The sequence below is a fragment of the Anser cygnoides genome, chromosome 6 (assembly GCF_040182565.1).
Source record: "Anser cygnoides isolate HZ-2024a breed goose chromosome 6, Taihu_goose_T2T_genome, whole genome shotgun sequence".
Lineage (NCBI taxonomy): Eukaryota > Metazoa > Chordata > Aves > Anseriformes > Anatidae > Anser > Anser cygnoides.
This window is the reverse complement of record NC_089878.1, coordinates 10,138,795-10,157,797: the sequence shown is the minus strand read 5'-3', so window position 1 is coordinate 10,157,797 and position 19,003 is coordinate 10,138,795. Positions and strand designations below refer to the sequence as shown.

Below are 19,003 nucleotides of genomic sequence, written 5' to 3'. Positions count from 1 at the left end.
CCTGCACCCTGCTGCATCCTGCACAGAGCATCCACCTCCCAGCTCCTCCAAGACGGACTTCATGAGCATGCAACATGAGGTATGTGTACAGTGAACAAGCGAGCAAAGCAATTTTACCATCTGTCACCGCAGGTTTTACTCTGTTAGCTCAAACACAGGACCTTCAGCATGGAGTTTGCTTCTGTTCTCCTAGCTTGGAACTGAGCCTGGTGGGAAAAATCATGCAGAGAAGACTATTTCTTGGTGTTAGACCAACGGTAAGGCCAGGGTATTACTCAGACGCTTTGTAATCCTGTACTTGGGGAAAGGAATTAACTTGTGGCTGTCATTTGCATGCTTTACTACACAAGGGTTCACAGATGCAGGTATGTAAACCAGTCTGAACACTTCAGCTGCTGAGCTGCCTGCTATTCTTACGCTGATCTCCCTCTCTCTTACATAGCCCCGAGTTTTATTTTTTTAATTTTCAAGTTATTCACTATGTCTTCCTAAAAAATGAAAGAGAATTTTGAATGTCTTTAAAATGCATGAACTTGCAGAACAGCTTTCATTTGGGGAATCATAAAATCTTGAGAAAGAGCATCTATCAGGAGCTGGTCGGCAGTACTCCGGGAGCTCCTCCTGCCAGCTAACCCTGATGCTGGGCTTTTCCTCACGAGCAGCCTTCCTTCCGCTTCTGAGTCAGTAACATCAGCTGCTGAAAACACAGGAAAAACTGAAGTAGCTCTGAGATGCTCCTGAATCCTTACATTTTTCTGCATCTGAACTTTCACCTGAATGCAGCGTGAGTATGTCTTTTGCGCTGAACACGCAGCCACATTTGTTTCTCTTAATTGGGAAGAGAAGTATGTTTCTAGGTCAAGACCTTGTATGCTAAATCTGTTCAAAGTGAACCTTTCAGGCTCTCCTAAAAATACTAAAAACAGGATTTTACAGTGGAAGTGCTGACAGACGATATTCTTGCCAGCATAATATAACCTGACTCTAAGATAAATGTTTCATGAATTTAAAAAGTTGAAAAAGGCTTCTCTGTTCAGCTTTGTTCTTGAGATGAAAGCGAATTATCTCTTTGTCTTCTCCTGACACTGGGATTTTTGAACTGCAGCCTGCTGAAGCCCGTAACCACAGGCAGTATTTAAACAGACACGACCACGTGGGATTCTCTCCTCACTGAACTCCTGTAGGAGACATCCGTCTTCTAACTATGTAAGGAGGGAAAAAGGTTTAGAGCAAGGAGATACCTTCCTGCACCTGCTTCTGTGAAAAGAGAGAAAATTCATCTCTGCTTAGAGAGACCACAAGGGAGCATGGCTCCTCCTGCACACTCACGACAGCATCCAGGCAGGGGAGGGAGAAGGCTCTTTGCTGGACCCATCATTCCCTTAAAAGAAAATAAATAGGGAAAAAAAAAAAAGAAAGATATTGAAATCCTTTCACTAAAAGTAGACCTGTATATTACTCCCTTGGTTGATATTGGCAGGTGGCTTCAGTAACAGAAGCTGCAGCATCTTAATAAGGATTCATAAGGCAGGTGAGCATACATCACCCTGTCATTACCGGAGGAGCCAAATTCGGTAATTGCATTCTTCCTGTCCAATGTCACTGCTGGAGCTGAAACGCTCCAGCGAGGGAAGGATCCGCAGCACACGGCAGCGATAGCCAGGGAAATCCTGGATGCTGACATTCAGAACTGCAGATGTCACGGAGCACAACAAGGCCGTCCTCCCTCCGTGAATTATATGACTCGTTTCTAGCGTAATTAAAGTTTACATGAAATTAACTCTGCATTCCAACAGCTCTGAAAACAAACCAAGCATTTTCAGGAGGGTAATGTGTGACTGACAGAAACCTGGTACAGCTGTCTAACGCTGAATATTACCAGCTCTGGTGTTTCAACCTAAAAAGGATCAAAAAGATGAATTATAAACTAGCAGAAGTTGCTGGTGGAACATAACTGGATAAGTTTTGAGTGCAGTGAAAAGCACAGAAAAGAAATACAAAAGAATTTGGTGTCAGTTTGTCCTAGTTTCAGTTAGGACAGAGTTAATTTTCCTCCTAGTAGCTGGTAGGGTGCTATGTTTTGGATTAGGATGAGAAGAGCGCTGATAACATGCTGATGTTTTAATTGTTGCAGAGCAGTGTTTACACCAGGCCAAGGACTTTTCGGCTTCTCGCTCTGTCCTGCCAGCGAGCAGGCTGGGGGTGCAGCAGGAGCTGGGAGGGGACAGACCCAGGACAGCTGACCCAAACTGGCCAAAGGGGTATTCCATACCATCTGACGTCATGCTAAACAATATATAGGGGTGGCTGGCCGGGGTGGGGGGCCGGCTGCTCGGGGATAGGCTGGGCATCGGTCAGCGGGTGGTGAGCAATTGCACTGTGCATCACTTGTTTCGTACACGTTATTAGTAGTACTATTATTATTATTATTATTTTCCTGTCTTAATAAACTGTCTTTATCTCAACTCACAGGCTTCACTTTCCCGTTTCTCTCCCCCATCCCAGAGAGGGAGGGGGGAGGGTGAGCGAACGGCTGTGTGGTGTTTAGCTGCTGGCCGGGTTAAACCACAACAGTTTTAAACATGAAATGACATTTCAGCAGCAGAACAGCAATACCTAAGTTAATTATGTGTAAGAAAAAGCAAGAGAGCTACACGGGAAACCCTTTTTTCCCTCCCAGTTGCAAAGGCGGAGGATTCAAAATTTGAGTTTCTTGCTCAGCAAGTTCTCACTTGTCCTCGGTTCTGAAGTAAACTTCACCTGGCCTGCAGGAGAACTACGAAGGTGGTGGGAGTTCTTCATCTGGGGACAGCTGCGGATAGCTTCGTACAGCTGGAGGCTGAGAAGTTCTTCATGTCCCAGAGTCAGTACAAATCCCGAGTGAGCCAACAGGACCAAAGTTATCACCCCTCACATTTACTTTTATTGGGATAAATGAATTTGTAAGCCTCGTGCATTCACAGCATGGATTTTGTCCTGGCAGTCGGTATGCATCAAATGCTCCTCATCCAAACTTGAAATGGCCAAAGCGCAGAGAAAAATCCCAAAACAAGAAACAGAAAGAGGGCAAACTTAACAGAACCTGTCTGCAATTCTTTTCTAGTCTTCAGTCTCTGTATTTTTCATTAATCAGCTGGAAGGGGTTGATTAATGCCCAAAGCACGGGTCTTTGCAAAGCAACCAAGTTCTGAATGGAGATGAAAAGTGCATCACTTTCTGACCATGATCCACCACTTTGGGAACAACAGCACTCAGAGAGAGATGCCAGAGAAGAGAGCCAGGCTGTTAGGTGAGCAGCAATGAAGAAGCTATTTATTGGAAAAAGATATCACTGGGAGAAAAAAAAAAAAGTTACATTTAAAGCATTCTTGAGATTTCAAAATTTGAACAAGTGAAAGAGGAGAAAATGTTAAAATCAGCTGTTACGACTACAGCATGTTGTATGCACTACATCCCGTCTTCTGAGTGAATGGAGAATAAAGGATCATAGACGCATATCAAAAATGTTCCTACGCTTCTGCAATTTCTAATTTAGAATTTTGTCTTCAAAATCAAATTCAGGTGAACAAAATATTTTCAAAAATGAGATTTCCTAGAGTAAAGAAAAAGTAAAGAGGAAAGGTCTAGGTAGTGATCTACGTAGTTATTTTTAATAAGTTTGCTGGGCTTACGATGTTACGATGGTAAACTTTTATTACATTTAGTAAAAGTCAAACTGTGACTCAATCTTGTACGCTTTATATGTCATGGACCCTCCATATTTTCAGCCTCCTGTTTAACTAAAATACAGACATCACATGCTAAAATATAGATATAATGTGTGCCATGATCTCACACTATCAAGACAACTGATCACAAAATGAAACAACTCTGGGTGCCCCTGAAGCAAATGACAAAACTCCTGGTTTCACTCGCAGAATGACGACACTCAATACCTTTCCTAGAAAAAAACTCGTCTCAAAGTCAGCGTTTCATTGCCTCTGAAATGCCCTACACCAACAAATAGGCTTACGCTCAGACAGAAAGGCACGTACACGCATCCTTGTGACCCCTGCCATACAGCGCAGTCGCATTAAAAGCACCTCGCTGACTCTTGGTTTAAGGATTACCAGCACGTCCCTCAGCACGGCGCTGCTCCCATCGGAGACCTGTATTCAGTCGTACTGGGAAAGGAATGAGGCAAACCACTGATTTTTAGAATCCCACCTGCTCAACACAGCTCATTAATCCTTTCACAGGAAAATTACTTTAATTTGTATGTTTTATCACACACTGAATTGGTTTAGCATTGCTAAGCCTATTAATGTTTCCCAGTAAACTTAATGACTTAAATAAAACAGGAATAAATGTGTTTTTTAAGCCAGCAGTACTGCACAATAGCTGGTGACTGGACTTAGAGGATGACAGAGTACGCAACTAATTTTGTCGCCTTCAAGGAAGCATGTGTAGAGGGCTGAAGGCAGAAAATCTTTACTTAGAATATGCCAGGACAAAGCAGATGTCAAAATAACCTATAAATAAATACATAGTGCGACGTATCTTTCATGTACAAGAAGAAGATAAGAAATAATAAATTCTGGGGAGACAAAAAAAAAAGAACAATATCCAAACCAATATGAACACTTTTCCCAAAATGTTTTTGTCTGGTGCTAACAAGGTTATTGAGGAGAAAAGGCATCTGAGAAGAGAGCTCTTCATCTGTCCTGGCCCTGTTTCCCCAGGAAGCTCACGGCAAAAGACCACAGATACACCGAAGAGAAGACAACTGCTGGAAGCCTTTCCACAGATCTCTCATGAAATTATGTGCTCGATTACAAGCTATATGTATGACTACATGTTAAATTACAAAACTATTTCCTATGAAGTTCAGCCTGTCATAGCACCAGGACTATATCTGGGACCGAATGTATTATGACTAAGATCTTTTCCCAATAGCAGAGGCACCTATCTCAGCAAAATAATAATAACAATAAAAAAATAAAAGCAAACATCAGGCTTGCATGTATGCAGCCTCAGAGTGGCATCACGTATGCAGCCCCAGACAAAAGAGTTGCAGCCTTCGGTTTTGGTGAGTTATTAAGGGCAGCCTGCTTTGTAATTGTCGGTGAAATAATCTCATTGACACATACAAGTTAGGAAATAGAGGTCTCATTAACAAAGCCTCTAGCCTTTATTAGATCATATAAATAACCAAGAGAGCCTGCAAAAGATCGATTACAGCCTTTAAACGTTTACAGAATCAGTGTTTAATTAAGACCATTTTAATATGCAAATCAAGCCTAATTATCATCATTTGTTAATGTTAGTCTGCCTGGGCTCTAACCAGCTTCAGCTGCAAATATGGTAACGGGATCATATTTTTGCTGCTTTTTTTTTCTCAGAGGAACAGCACAGGAAACAATCAAGTTGTGCTACCAATACATGCGAAGGCTTTCAAAACCACATTTCCATTTACTGTTTGGAGATGAAGGTCAAAAAAAAAAAAAGTGCTCAGCGTAGCATAAAATCTAGCAGAAATGTTATGCGTTTCTTCACCCACTATTTTTTAGAGTGCTTTAATTAATGCATTTCCCTTCAAAGTATAGAACCCCTCTGGAAGCTTCTTTTGATGAAAATCTGCCCTTGTTCAATGCCGTGATTGAACAGATTGGTTTCTAACACAGCCCACTGTCAATCAGAAGCTGAGCCTGGGACTTCTTTCTTCCCACCTCCTCCGCCCCGGGAACGGCAGCCCTGCTATGCCGAGAAGCCACGGCAGAGCCCCTGGAAAGTCAGGTGTAGAGCAAAGAAGAGAAGAAGATGGCCTTCGGCAGAGTGATGGGAGGAGCAGCCAGCCAGGAATACAAAGCAGCATGGGAGAAAACAAGTTGTCTGCGTTTTGATTCCTGAAAAAGTTAAATACTCGGAGCACATGTGAAACTGTTCTGGGAAAGGGGGTGAGGTGCAGCTGATAGACCATCCAGGTAAAAATGATTTCCCTTCCCCAGCATGGCTGCTCTCCTGCCTCCACAATGAGCTACGGAGATTAGAACTATGCAAGAGAAGCGCTCACCGTTGGGAGGTATTGATTTGTTGTTGAATGCTTCCACATTGAGAGAGCATCCAATGCTTCTGTTTTTAAACGTTTTACAATGTATAAGGTCACTTCTTTGTTTTTTTTTTTTTTTTTTTCTGTTGTGTTTTACTTCATTGTATTGCCAGTGCTTTGGACCCTGTAGCAGCCAACCTCTGGGTTGGTTGAGGGCAAAAAAAAAGCTTCTACTCAATAGGTAATAAGTCTTTTAAGACAAAATGAATAAAAAAGAAATAATCAGAGTAGAAATAAAACGCAGAAGTCAACCTGGACCCCCCCATTTCAAACAGGATCGATGTGGCTTTCCCCCAGAGTCCTACTGCCTAGAGGATGAAAGGACTTGCTGCAGAAACCCACGTTTTCAATACGGCCACCAAGCCCTGGCTGGACAGAGATTCACCAGGCAATCACTTCTGAGCTGCTTTTGGAAAGGCCCACAGCGAGTCCACGCAGAAGTCGAGCTGGGTGAGGGGACAAAGCCCTACAGAGCAGGTTAGTAAAGACCCTGGGAGCTGCTACAATTTCTGCGTGAGTATCTGAACCTGAGCAAGCCATGAGAATGTGAACAAACCATCCATGGACAGGAGCACTACAAAGCTTAGTTATCTAATGCTTGCTGTTAAGTGTAAAGGAACATGCTGACGCTCTCCTACTTACCCTTCATCAGATAAAACAGCCAGGGCATGCACAGACCCTACGCAAGCCTGAATTTCAGTGGCACCTCATGTAGCGAGTGAAACACGGACGTTTTCAGGAAATACCTGCAGACCCAAAAGCAGGGCAGAAACACCAGAAAATAAACACGTGTCTGGCAGGCTTACAGGAGATGCTCTGTGTTCAGTCACAGTGTACACACAGCTACAGCAACAAGTTATCCCTGCAAGTTATCCCACCAGGACTAGGACCAGGAGGAAAGAAGGGAGGACCACTTCAGAAGATTGGTTTATTTGGGCATTTTCTGTGCTGCAATGCTGCAGTGGCTGGTTTTGGCCCGCGGTTGTTTCCTGAAAGTGGCAAATAACAGCGCTGAGTCACTTCGTATAGACAGCACAATGACAGCAAGGAAAGTGACGTGGCCAAGACAATACCTGAGCAAATAATTCGCAAACAAGGGTTCAGAGCCTCTGACCTCACACACCTCCCCTCCAGTTACTCACACTGGGAAAGCAACAGCCCTCTCTAGCCCTGCTGACACTTCCCAGATCAGGAGAACGACACGTTTGCCAACCCAGTAGCACACAAAACCAGCTACTTCTGACAAAGGTTCAAGCAGGTGGTCATGCTGCCCACAGCTACTATTTCAAGCCTAATCTTGCTCTGTGTTACACGCTGTATGGTCTCATTATATATACAGATGTCCATTCACTTTTGTATCCTGCTGAAGTCTTGGCCTCAGTGTCTCAAACCGAGCCTGCAGCTCCTTTGATGGAAAGTTAAAAAACATTTCCCAGCTCCTTTCTGTCTCTCTGAGTGCTGCCACGCACTCTCAGTAAGATGAAAGAGTACCAGAGTCAGACACAAATATGATAACATCCTAAGATAACACAGAGATATCTCAGAAAGCAGACATTAGTGTCAAAAACCAAAGAGTTTTAAAAATTAATTCAGAAAAAAATTATCGGCATTAGACATGCACACGAACAATCCTGTTCCATAACAACGTTCAGGCATCTACCAAATTAAACGCCACTTCTTGTAGGAGCGATCCTCTCGGTGCTCAATCATTTGAATGCCCAAGTTGCAAGAACACTGGTAGAAGAACTGCCATAAATAAAAGCTACTCCTTGCACGACGTTTCACACCCTGAACAGACCGAGTCTCTATTGAAGTCTTACTCTTCAATGAGAACGAAATCAGTGCCCCCTGTGCAACGTGAAGAAAAGGAAGTCCGCTAGTATCCATGGCTGAAGGCTGGGGGGGAATCCTGACACCACATTTAAAAGCAGCCCAGAGCAAAACAAAGTTTAACTCCATTTCTCAGATTCAGCGAGCAGTCAGCATGACCCTTAGCTTATATTTCTTGCAGCTCAACATTTTCAGCCTCATGATTTCCCTTAGTAAATAATGAAATACAACTACAAGATTTTCTTTTCAGAAGACACCATTTTCTTAAAAGGGGAAATAGTATTTTAAAAATTATTTTCCTTTTTTCTTCCTTCTCCTTTCCTACCTCCCTCATCACTAGACACCATAGTCCGAGGTGTGTTGCTGTGCCGCAGGGTCACCGTGCTGACAGGGCCGAGCTGCTGTCAGAGCTCAACCCTAAGTCGTGTCCTCGCAGCCACGCGGGGAGCACCTCTCATGCCTGGTAAGGATATATGGCCAGGGCAGGCTCCCAGGTCTCGTCTGGATGTCTGTCTCCCCCCTGTACAAGACAGGGTGGCAGAAGCAGCACTGCACTCTGAGATACCACATGATGCTCATTTTCTCTTCAGTGAAGTGAACTGCAAATAAATGACTCAGAAACCAGCATGAAACGAGGACATATCACCAACGGGGTTTTATAAACATTATTTGTTAGAAGAAGTAACTCTTAACAATATATGACCCATGACTAATTTCAGGGGGTCAGGGTGATCTTTGCCCTACGCTGTGTAGAGTATTATTCTTCTCTAAAGAAGTTCAAAGGTTAATGAATAAAATGTCAGCAGAGAAGAAACGAGACTGAGCAAGAAAACGCTCGTTCTTGGGCTCTGCTATAAATAATGCTCTCATTAAAATTCTGCCTTGGAAGAAAGGCAAGTCCGTTAGTCTAGGAGCTAATTTTTACTGGCTCCTTAGATGTATGCATATTAAAAATTCAGCTTTTATAATTGCCAGCCATCAACCACCTAGTCAGTGCTGTTCTTGGAGTTTTTAATTATTTACTTCATTTGCATAGACACTCCAATTTATGATCAACCATTTAGTTATCAAGGGACAGTTTCAGTAATTCCTCTTTTACATTTTTATTTATTCCCTTTGTATCCCCAGCAGGAGCCTGAGAGGGCCGTGCAGGAGATGCGTGGCAGCGATGTTTGCCCACCCCAGCACCTGCAGCCTCCTACCGTACAGCGTGGCCGTGCTTCCCCGTGCCTGTGCTGGCGCCCTGGCCTTAAAAGCTACTCACACGTGGCCACATGCTGCCTCTTTGGCTGCTAGTGCTCCAGTACTCTGCCCCAAAGCTGTTCTCCTCTGGGGTTTTGTTTCTGGGGGCTGTTTTCTCCTCCTCCCACAGCGTTGCTGAGGATACTTCTGCTGATTTTCTCTACCTCGCCTCCAGCACTGCCCTGTCTCACCCCAAGCAGGTCCCAGCCTTTTCTGTTCACACTTCTGAGCAGGCAGTACATGTTTCTCCTCAAAATGCTGTCTGCCCAGCTCCTTGGACACACAAAGAAGAGAGAAAATATAGGAAACACAAGCTTTGAAAGACGCAGACTCCCCTGCCTACTCATGCACCCTTCATGCGAACATCATCGCCTCCCGGGCACCCCGGGCCCAGTGACATCAGGGAATCTTGGAAAGCTCCCCAATTTTCTTGTTCATCCTTCAAAACAACTAAATTATCAAACAAAGGAACTGTGGTGTTTGTCAACAGCAGGCTCCAGCAACAATGGGAAGGATTGATTTGTAATCCTCGGTATCACTGCGCTCCTCCCCGGGTACCATCCCTGGTGGCTTTTTGCAGACAGGATACCACGCAGCGAATGCGAAGGGAGCACAGGAGCCCTGCCTGGCAGGAAGGGAATTGATTACCAATCCCTCTTTCTGCCAGGCAGAATTTCTTTGCTGCAATTCATACTTTTCAATGGGCTGGCTATAAACAGCCTCCAGATGGCTTTGGGGGGAAGTGAGGGCAATGACACTAGAGATTACAAATCAATCACTATTATAGAGCCTTTTATTAGGTAGAAGCTTCTGAGCAGAAAACAGATAACAAAAATATATAATACGTCCTGGTTTTTGTTTGCTGTTTCCTTCCCTTAAGCTCTTTTATGTCCTCTCTTCCTCCCGGCACCGCTGCTTTCGTTTCTTCCATTGCTTTTACTTCCATCCTTCTCAGCACATATTTCTCATTTACGCTTGATTCTGTCCTGCTATCATCTTTCTCTCTGCTCACCCACACCATCCACAGTTACCTGACAGGGAAGTAAAACACAATTTCTCTGCTCCACGCTGTTGTCTCCTCTGTCTTCCACACTCAGATCCCTCCTCTCAACGGATGGGGCAGTAACAGTGATGGAGAATGGAGCAAGGTCTACCTAATTTTTATTGTCTTGAAGCCATCTCATGTATCATCCTGACTCCTCTTGCTTGTGGCAGGATGTCATATGGTAGGACCCATGGTACGATAGGAGAGGAGTAACAGAGAGCCTGGCACAGGAAGGCTGTAGTCCTTCAGTGACCACGTACATCATCCCAAGAAAGCTCCCTGCAGGTATAGCCGCACCGCTCAGCGCTGGAGCCACGGCTGCCGTGTGTGACACCTCCCGTCAGTGCCTCGGTTTTGGGAGGGAGATCCTGGGTGGAGTGCCAGCCAGCCAGAAGAAATCGGAACATTCCTGAGACCAGTCCCCAACACCCAGCACCCAGGCCGGATTTCACTCCATTTACACTTCCTTCCATGTCCTCTTGCTAACAGAAGTGTTGTCAACTGAATAAGAGAAGTGACTATTGACTGTGTATTTGCTGGGGGGAGGATATAAAGACTTTTTAAACCACACACCTGATCAAAAAAATGGGTCAGTTTAAAGAAATCAACTGACATGCATTTGGTTAATAAATATCAGAAGTGTCAAAAATTACCTTTTTAGAAGTTTGGACTTACTGAATCAAAACAAATTTCTGTTCTAAAACGTTAACAAGTTTGGATCTAAGTATATTTTTAGGAACTGAAAAATAGACCAGAATTATTGAGGAGGAATGCTTCAAAATCCTGAAGACGCTATAATTTGCTTTTTTCATCCATGTATTGACGTGCAGAAAGTTTTCAATCTGCCGTCTTTCTATCCTAGCCCAAATAGGGAACGCCTATGAGTTATGAGGCTACAGCTGTAAGGAGGACTGCATGACTCGGTTCAAATCCACCCTGCCACCGCCAGACGGATCAAGACGAACAGCGCTTTCGGTGCCACAGCACAGCACGAAGCAGCGGGCCGAGGCTGCAGTCAGGCTGGGATTTGGCGTTTCTTGCTAAGAAGCCAATGCTGCGCCCCTTCGTGACTTGTTCTTCCTTGGGAAGCCCAGCGAGACACCGCAGGATGTGCTCTCCACCCAAGCACATTGGGGCTTGGCATAGCTCCGGTTGCAGGGTGCTGTGCCGAAGTCAAGAAGTGGAAAACCCCAAAGGCCTGTATGACTCACTTTGTACAAGACGTGGGGCTGCAAATTTCCATTACAATGTCTTTTTAGACAGAACCGATGTGCGCAATGTCCTTGGGCTCCATGCCTCGCACAGTAAGGCGGCTCTCTTCCAGGACCAGGGGCTCCCAGCTTGGCGCTCTACCACCCTGTCCCAGCCCAGGGCACGAGGCACAGAGCTCCTGGGACGCTGCCCAGCATGTCAGAGAAATATAAAATACCAAAATAGAGTTGTTTCTGCAGAAACATTTGGGTGAATCAGCATTTCGTGGTGAAATTCTCTTTGACCAGGTTACTGTCAAGCAAGGTTAGAAGACAGTTTGTGTTAAGGTTTGTAACACAGCCTTAATCTCTATCATTATTTGGGAAGCTCTGTACAACCATAATTGCACTCACTCTACTGATTCAACTATCGGAAATCTAGCCGGTCTGACAAAGTATTTCTTGTTGTTATGCCATTTCTGACAGATGAATATTGCTGAAAAATAAATAGCAGGCAATTATTTTAACACACTCTTACTGAACATTACTTTAGAAGATTATTCTAAATTGCTAAAGACAGAACCAATTTATCTAAACAATTATTTAATAACACTATGGATTAACATTATATAGTCAGGTAGGCAGAAACTATAGATAGAAACTGCCACTCTTTTCCCTTAATTTCACAAAGAAATGAAGAAAGAGGTCTCCTTCAAAACCAATCAAAATATTGATTTTTTTTAACTGAAATAACTTGTCCTTCAAAATCTCTTTTAATTTGGTGATGCTCATGGAGCAATTTGGTGATGCTCAGAAAGCTTCTATCATTAGACCATATATTCCCAACCTGAAAGCTGGATCATTTCTTCTAAGCTCATAAGCACAAGGGAAGGAGATTAATAGAAAAGGATTTTATTTTTTTTTTTCTGGCAGAAAGCCACTGTTTTTCTGATTCTGTAATTTTCATGCCTCTATGTTAAGCAGATGTTTATCTAAATCATTTAAATCTCTGTCTTTTCCTGTTTTAGACACATTTACTATTAAGGAATGCTCCCTGAGTAACAGCATACATTAAAAGTTAATTAAGAGGAAGTTAAAGGAGAAGAAAAGTAATTACCTTTTCCATACCCTCAACAAACATTTATTTCATTTTGGCAGGTTAAAAATGAGCAAATTTGGAGTAGAGGTGTGGAAATTGACAATACGCATTTTTAGGAAAAAGCTTTATTATCCATTTCCTTACACGCTAATTAGGAAACACAATCCAATCGCTCATGTTGAGCGGGACTGGTAAGTAATGTAAGCTGCTTCGCTGATTTCATTGTTGTACATAACTGAACTCTTCAAACGTGGCACAACTAAATCAAATAGCAGGCAGTTATGGGCTGTCATCACCCACACCGAAAAAAAGTTTTGATCATTATAAGACACTGCTAACTTGGGTTTTAGTTGTCATGCAGCGTCCAATAATAATGTGTTAAACTTGAAATGTTAAAGACAACTATTTACTCTTGACTATTACTTGTTTCAGAGGGAGCAAAATCAATCTAGAAAAACGTGCATACTCATACTCCCCACACACTCCCAGACACGCTTTTTAACGTACAGGTGTGTGTTCCATGATAACTCATTTATAGCAAGGCACACTCCACTGATTAATACCTGTCTCTAAATTAAAAATAAAATCTTGGTAACAAGATACGTGCATCTTAGCTCCAGAAAAGAGTAGTTTCTGGATTAAAAAATAAATTGTAATAACAAAAGAACTTCAGGAAGAAAAGATGTATCTGTTTCCTAGGCACAGTAATGCTGTTCTATTTAAAGTAGGAGAATTACTCTTCTGAAATAACCCCCTCCATCTCCTGAGATGCTCCGTGCCCTGATACAGGTCTCAGAAAGCGAGAGGCCCTTGGGGTCGATGTGCTTGGGGAAAGGCAGCCCGCCGTGGGCCAGCGCCAGCCCCGGCCCCGCGCACGCCTGGCCGGATCAAGCTCAACGCCTCCACCATGGGGCACGGCGCTCCATGGCAGGGGAATTTGAGACGTAATGCTCTGTATTATTCAGAGAGGAGCTGACAAAGGGCTAATTTTTAATAACGTGATTAGAAGGGAACCAAAAATGGGACTGCTCAGCAAATTCACAGCAGATCTTGCAAAATCCATTTTTCAGATTTGGAAAGGGAAGATTTCAGATGGAACCAAGTCCACCAAAAACAGATCCCTAAACCAAAATTATTCAAATTTTTTACACAGTTTTTCCCCAGGATAAAACTCCCTGGAGGCTGCTGCACCAGCAGGGCTGGGCAGGTCTCGAGATGTCCCTGAGGTGCCACTGGCCTCACTCTGCCCCTGACCACTCCTGCTCTTCCAGTGCTTCTGGCTAAAGCAACTCCTTGCTTTTGCACAAACCAAATAGAAAACAGAAAGGCTTTAAATAAAAAGTGGGGCTGTGGCACAGTTGTATCAGCATACATCACTGAGCATCTCCTTTCTTGTGCTGGGCTTGTTCACGGTGGAAAATTGGACCACTGATATTTATTCCAGTCACCAGCAGGGGAAGATTATGTACAAAGGCTACATTGCTAAATTCTGCCTCTTGCCTATCAGTTTTGTCCCAGTGTTTCCAATCTGCATGTGATAAATGTCTTCTTTTTGAAAGATTATTGCTTCTCTATAAAGCATTTTGGAGGAGAGAAAGGGGAAAGAAACAATCAGCTGAGTAAGGGACTGGCATGCAAAATACTATCATTTGCAAAACACTGGCCTGAAACGCACTTGGAGACAGGGAAGCTGGGCTTGAGCCATGGAAGACGAAAAACAGGAACGCAATAATTACATATTTATTTTTAGAGAAAATGGAAAGCTAAATAAACTATAAAACCAGTGTTTACCAGTAAATCCCTTCTGTCCTGAGAGCCATGCTGAGTGGTGCAGGAACAGTCAGTTCTCGGGGGAGCAACTGGTGCTACCTTTTTGGCAGTGCCTCATTCCTCCTGTCCTTGTGCCAGGACACTTTCGGTCCTGAAACAATTAATTTCAATAGTGCTGCAGCGAACTAGTGCCAGAAATCTCAACTTGAGAGACAACAATGCTGCTGCCGAAGCTTGTTTTTCTGCCCTGGCTCTGAAATCACCTGAATCACAATTAAGATGGGCTCTGAGACTGCACTCCTGAATGGGAGCTGACGGAGAGCAGGCTGCCAGGAAAGCGGGACACAAAGCATCCCAACGCAGCGTTTGTGCTGGGATTAGTGCGCTCGCAATTGGATTTGGCGTGGGAGAGTGTGCGCGACTGGGGATTTACGGCGGGGATGAGGAATGGCGTGCTGACTGCTTTGATAAATGTGCATCCTTGAGGTCTGCCTAATTGTTCTGAGAAAACAAGGACGACACCATTAAGCACAGGAGGAGAAAACGTACAGAAGCAATTCCACGTGACGCCACCACGCTCTGAGGCCTGCCTCCACATAAGAGAGCCTGGGCAAACGCTGTGCTGCAAGGGAAGCTGGCTGTTAAGGAGAACAAGGCCGTAACTCACAGCACTGACTGTAATATCTTCCTGTTGGTGGGAAAGCCCAGCCTGACTTGGTGACACAGAGATCTCTCTCAGCTGCCTCACATAAACGACAGCACGTAATTAGCACCGACTTACTCATTGCTGCAAAGTAGGGATGCTTGGGGTTCTCAGGGTACAGAGACAGCCCTCCAGTCAGCAGGTTGCTGCTAGTTCTGGCACTTTGGCAACTACACCATCACATCACCTCAACTGCAAGACAACGAGAGAACACGCAGTCCTACTTCCACCGGCAGCACAAAGTCCCATCAGGGCAGTCTAATGGAGCAGTCCGCAGTGGAACTGTACAATGGTGCTGTGTCATCACTCCTCCACTCCAATCGCTCACTTTAGGACTTCAGCCAAATCACCTTTACATTATTAGGGCAGCACACTATGAGATGGCAAGACCCTTACCTTTTAATATGGCTTTTCAAATCACACTCTAGTTGAACAGAAAAGAGAAAGGGGAGACAGGGAAGAAGTGAGGTGATAAAGATACTATGCATAAACAAATTCCTGATCACATGAGGAAAAAAAGAAGCATCTCCCCAATTTTGTATCAGTTTCATATTTGACAAACCACAACACCTTTTAATACAAAATGCCCTTGGCTGTTTATTGCACTTTTAAATATGGAAGCCGAAATTCAATTATAACCAAAGACTTGCATGCTAGGCTTGGACCATAAAATGTGAACAACCCTTCTCCGTGCTGTTGCCCTGGGGGCATCAGAGCATAATGCTGTTGTAAACCTCTGCTTGTGTGCCAGTTCTCTGTACATTCAATATATATACTACAAAATTTCTACCAGGGAAAATGTTTGAAGTATGAATTATCATTGCAAACTTTCACTATCCATCAACGCTGCATGGGACATCCTACTCAAAGCATTTTTTGACAGCCTACAACTTTTTCTCCAAAAAACCAGGACCCTCTCAGCCATTTTTCAAGACTATTCTTGGTCTAAAATCGACTACTTCATTTTGATTTGAAACAGCAAGAAAATCTCTTTTTGCCAATATGTTGCAAGCTCTGAGGTTCCAGTTTTTCAATAAAAAACACACAGCTGAAGTCATCCCAAAGGCTTGCATGTTTACAGTTCGAGCTTTTCCCAGCCAGTCTCTCTTTTTCTGTTCTAGCAGTGGGGTGTGAACAGGGAGTCTAAAGAAGCCACCCACTGAGGTTGTGCAGAACCAGAATGGAGTAAATCTGCACACAGGCAGGAGTGGTTAGAAAGGAGCGATCTATACAAAGCAACAGATGGACTGCAGGCTGGGTAAACACCAACATTTTGATTCACTATTTACCAAAGTGGAAAGCTGTTTATTGAAAATATATTACTTACTTCACAATATTATTGTTAGTAGAAGGCAAAGTGATTTCTAAGGTTTGGTTGTTTTTTTTCATGTTTGCTTTTTTTTTTTTGTTAACAGATTTTTTTTTTGAGAATGTGTAGCCACAGTCACCAGGTCATCAGCCTCCTTAAACTTAAGTTCACACAGTTGTGTCTGGGATGGGATGGTAGATTATAGTTATGATACAAAGCAGCTCATGCTTGTAGTACTAATTTAATGTAATCTTTGAACGTGAAAAGCAAAACCCCATTATAGCATATTTAGTGCAGATGAATAAGTCCTGACACCGTACTTCAATGTGAGAGACCAGCAGCTCTGTACTCCGTAGCACATAAAAACAGCTCTTGGGGAATCCAGATAAAGGGAAGGTTCACAAACTACCCATACCTCTTCTTCACCAGAACATGGCAGAGCACTATAGGTGTGCAGGCAGAAACACTGATCCCCTAAGAGGACCTTTCATAAAGAACTTGCGTCTGTAACCTGCTCTCCTCAGTTACTATGTGCAGAAAGAAAACTCCACAGTTAATTGCAGAAAGAAAAGACCATTTAAGATGCAATGCCTTGAGCTTAAAAGACTAACAGATGTATCAATTTCTCATACAATCTGAGTGGCATAGTAATTTTTCCCCCTACTGCCTTGTCAAGAGCAGGATTCTGAGCAAACGTGTTGAAGCAGAACCTAAGTGAAGCGAGCAGAACAATTGCTGTCTAGAGGAAGTGTGTAGAGGAAGTGCGTTGCTGTGCACAGTAACGTGGGAGGTCAGTTCCCCAAATGTCTATAAAGCTCACAATATTAGACAGCTCCTAGACACCCGACACGTTTATTTCTTTGCTGTACTTGCTTATCTGAATTCTGGCTCCCGTGGTTTAACGAATCTCCCTGTGCACAGCCACACACATGCTGTAGAGGCACAGGAGGTGCTGAATATGGCACTCAGTTGCTTTGCAAACTTCGGCATCCATGCTTTAAAGTTTGGCTAAAGTTTCCAAGTAGCTTCGATGGGCAATCAGGACGGTGACACTCACCTGCATGTACAACAAGCTCCTGAACAGGCTGCCTTCATGGCTATGAACTACCACAGCAATTAGCTGCTTTTGCCATGATAAGCCAGCTAGGCGTTTTACATCGAAACATCTGTGGCAGAGGGTGCAGCATTTGTAATAGAGCACTCATCTCAAATCTGTTTCCTTCCCTGGCTCGTCAGGACACGATAGCTAAATCTCAGAGATGACGCAAAATGAGATTTTACTTCGTGTAACATCATGAGTGCTGCGTGAAAAGCCCTGGGTACAGAACACCACCAGTACGAAATGGAGTAGCTCTTCCTTCAGGGGCAGGCAAACTATGCCTGGCTGCCTGCCTTGCTTACTACCGACTGCTTTTCACTCATAAATTCTAAACTTCACCAGTTCTTAAATCCTCCAGCGTCACCTCTCACTTCTGCCCTGTCAAAGGCGACAGTGCTAACCGGTGCTTTGAACATTTTCTGGCAAACACCTTTGTGCTCCCTTCCCTGCTACATTTCACATCTAGAAACACCCAGGGGCCACCTCACTAACCTCAGCATATTTCTCCTTCCCTCTCCTGCTTACAAAAAAGTTGCTAACAAACTGTCTGTGTAGCACAAAACATTGCTTGTGATGTTAAATAACACCAGAATGGTTGCATTGAAATGTCGTGCTCTCTTGGGCTGAAGCTGCGGGCTTGAAGCTGCCTTGGTTACGAGCTGCCCAGAGCAGAAGCACAACGGAGCCCAATCTGGGAACAGGGGTGTTAATATAATACCTTCTAAGTGAATTTAGCTATTATATTTAATTAATTTAGGTATGGTGTGGCCAGTGGTAATCTGCTAAGAACATTATTACACACATACACACACCAAATTGCTTTTTTACTAATGACTCATTTGTTTTATTCTTGCCTCATTCCAAAAGGCGATTAAGTTGAAAATGACCTTTTGAAGATTGTACTTGCAGACTGATCTTTTCATTTTTAATTACTTACTTTGCTTTAATTGTTACATTAGGAACTATTAAGAAAGCAGCCAGCTTCATAATCAATAATTTAATTAGAGTTTTAGGACCAAGAAGTCAATGCAAATGTTATTCTGCAGCCAGGCCTTTCCCAAAGCCTCTGAAAGAACTTTACTCTCCTTTTGTTTCAAAGTGACATTGGCGACATAAAAATTAAATTCATACTTACTGCAATATATCATGGGCACACATTAGAGATGTACACAGGTGGTTGGTAAGAAGTTCAGAGCCAGGTCAATCTATTTGCTGCCCAGACAGGAATGCAGCCTGCTCCTCTCACTTCATTTCTAAATAATCAGGCACACACCAAACGCCATCGTGCCGTGCACTCCAGCAGAGCCTGCTCCTGTACTGCACGCCACTAGTTAAGTGTTTACTGAAATCTATAGCCAGACTTCTCCCCTGGCTACAACTTAACAAATTTTAAATTTATCTATTTATAGCTCTCTAATTACTACTAATATTCTAAGATAACCAGCGGTGACTGAAAATTGATCCACTCTAATTTTACAGCCGATGAGATCTGATTCAACCAGCAGCGGGCAAGCAGCCCCCTCTGCCCCGCTGTCTCCTTGCTGCTTGCCCGTGCAGGTTTACAGCACACGAGTGAAGCATCCCAGGGAGCTGTGATGCAGCTGAGAACCGCGTGTTTCAGGCGGCTG

General features: G+C 43.7%; 1 protein-coding gene across 4 annotated transcripts in view; it reads right to left on the bottom strand.

Annotated features, from left to right (window-relative positions):
• Positions 1-19,003, bottom strand: part of SPAG16 (sperm associated antigen 16) — a 398,441-nt gene that overhangs the window by 115,541 nt on the left and 263,897 nt on the right. The window contains exon 14 of one of the 4 annotated variants that reach the window (XM_048058308.2): positions 8,763-11,891. The exons of the other annotated variants lie outside the window; for them this stretch is intronic. Coding sequence (XP_047914265.2) covers positions 11,823-11,891 — 69 coding nt within the window. The 3' untranslated portion in view covers positions 8,763-11,822. Of the gene's footprint in view, positions 1-8,762; positions 11,892-19,003 lie in introns of those variants that run through there. 4 annotated transcript variants of the gene reach the window in all.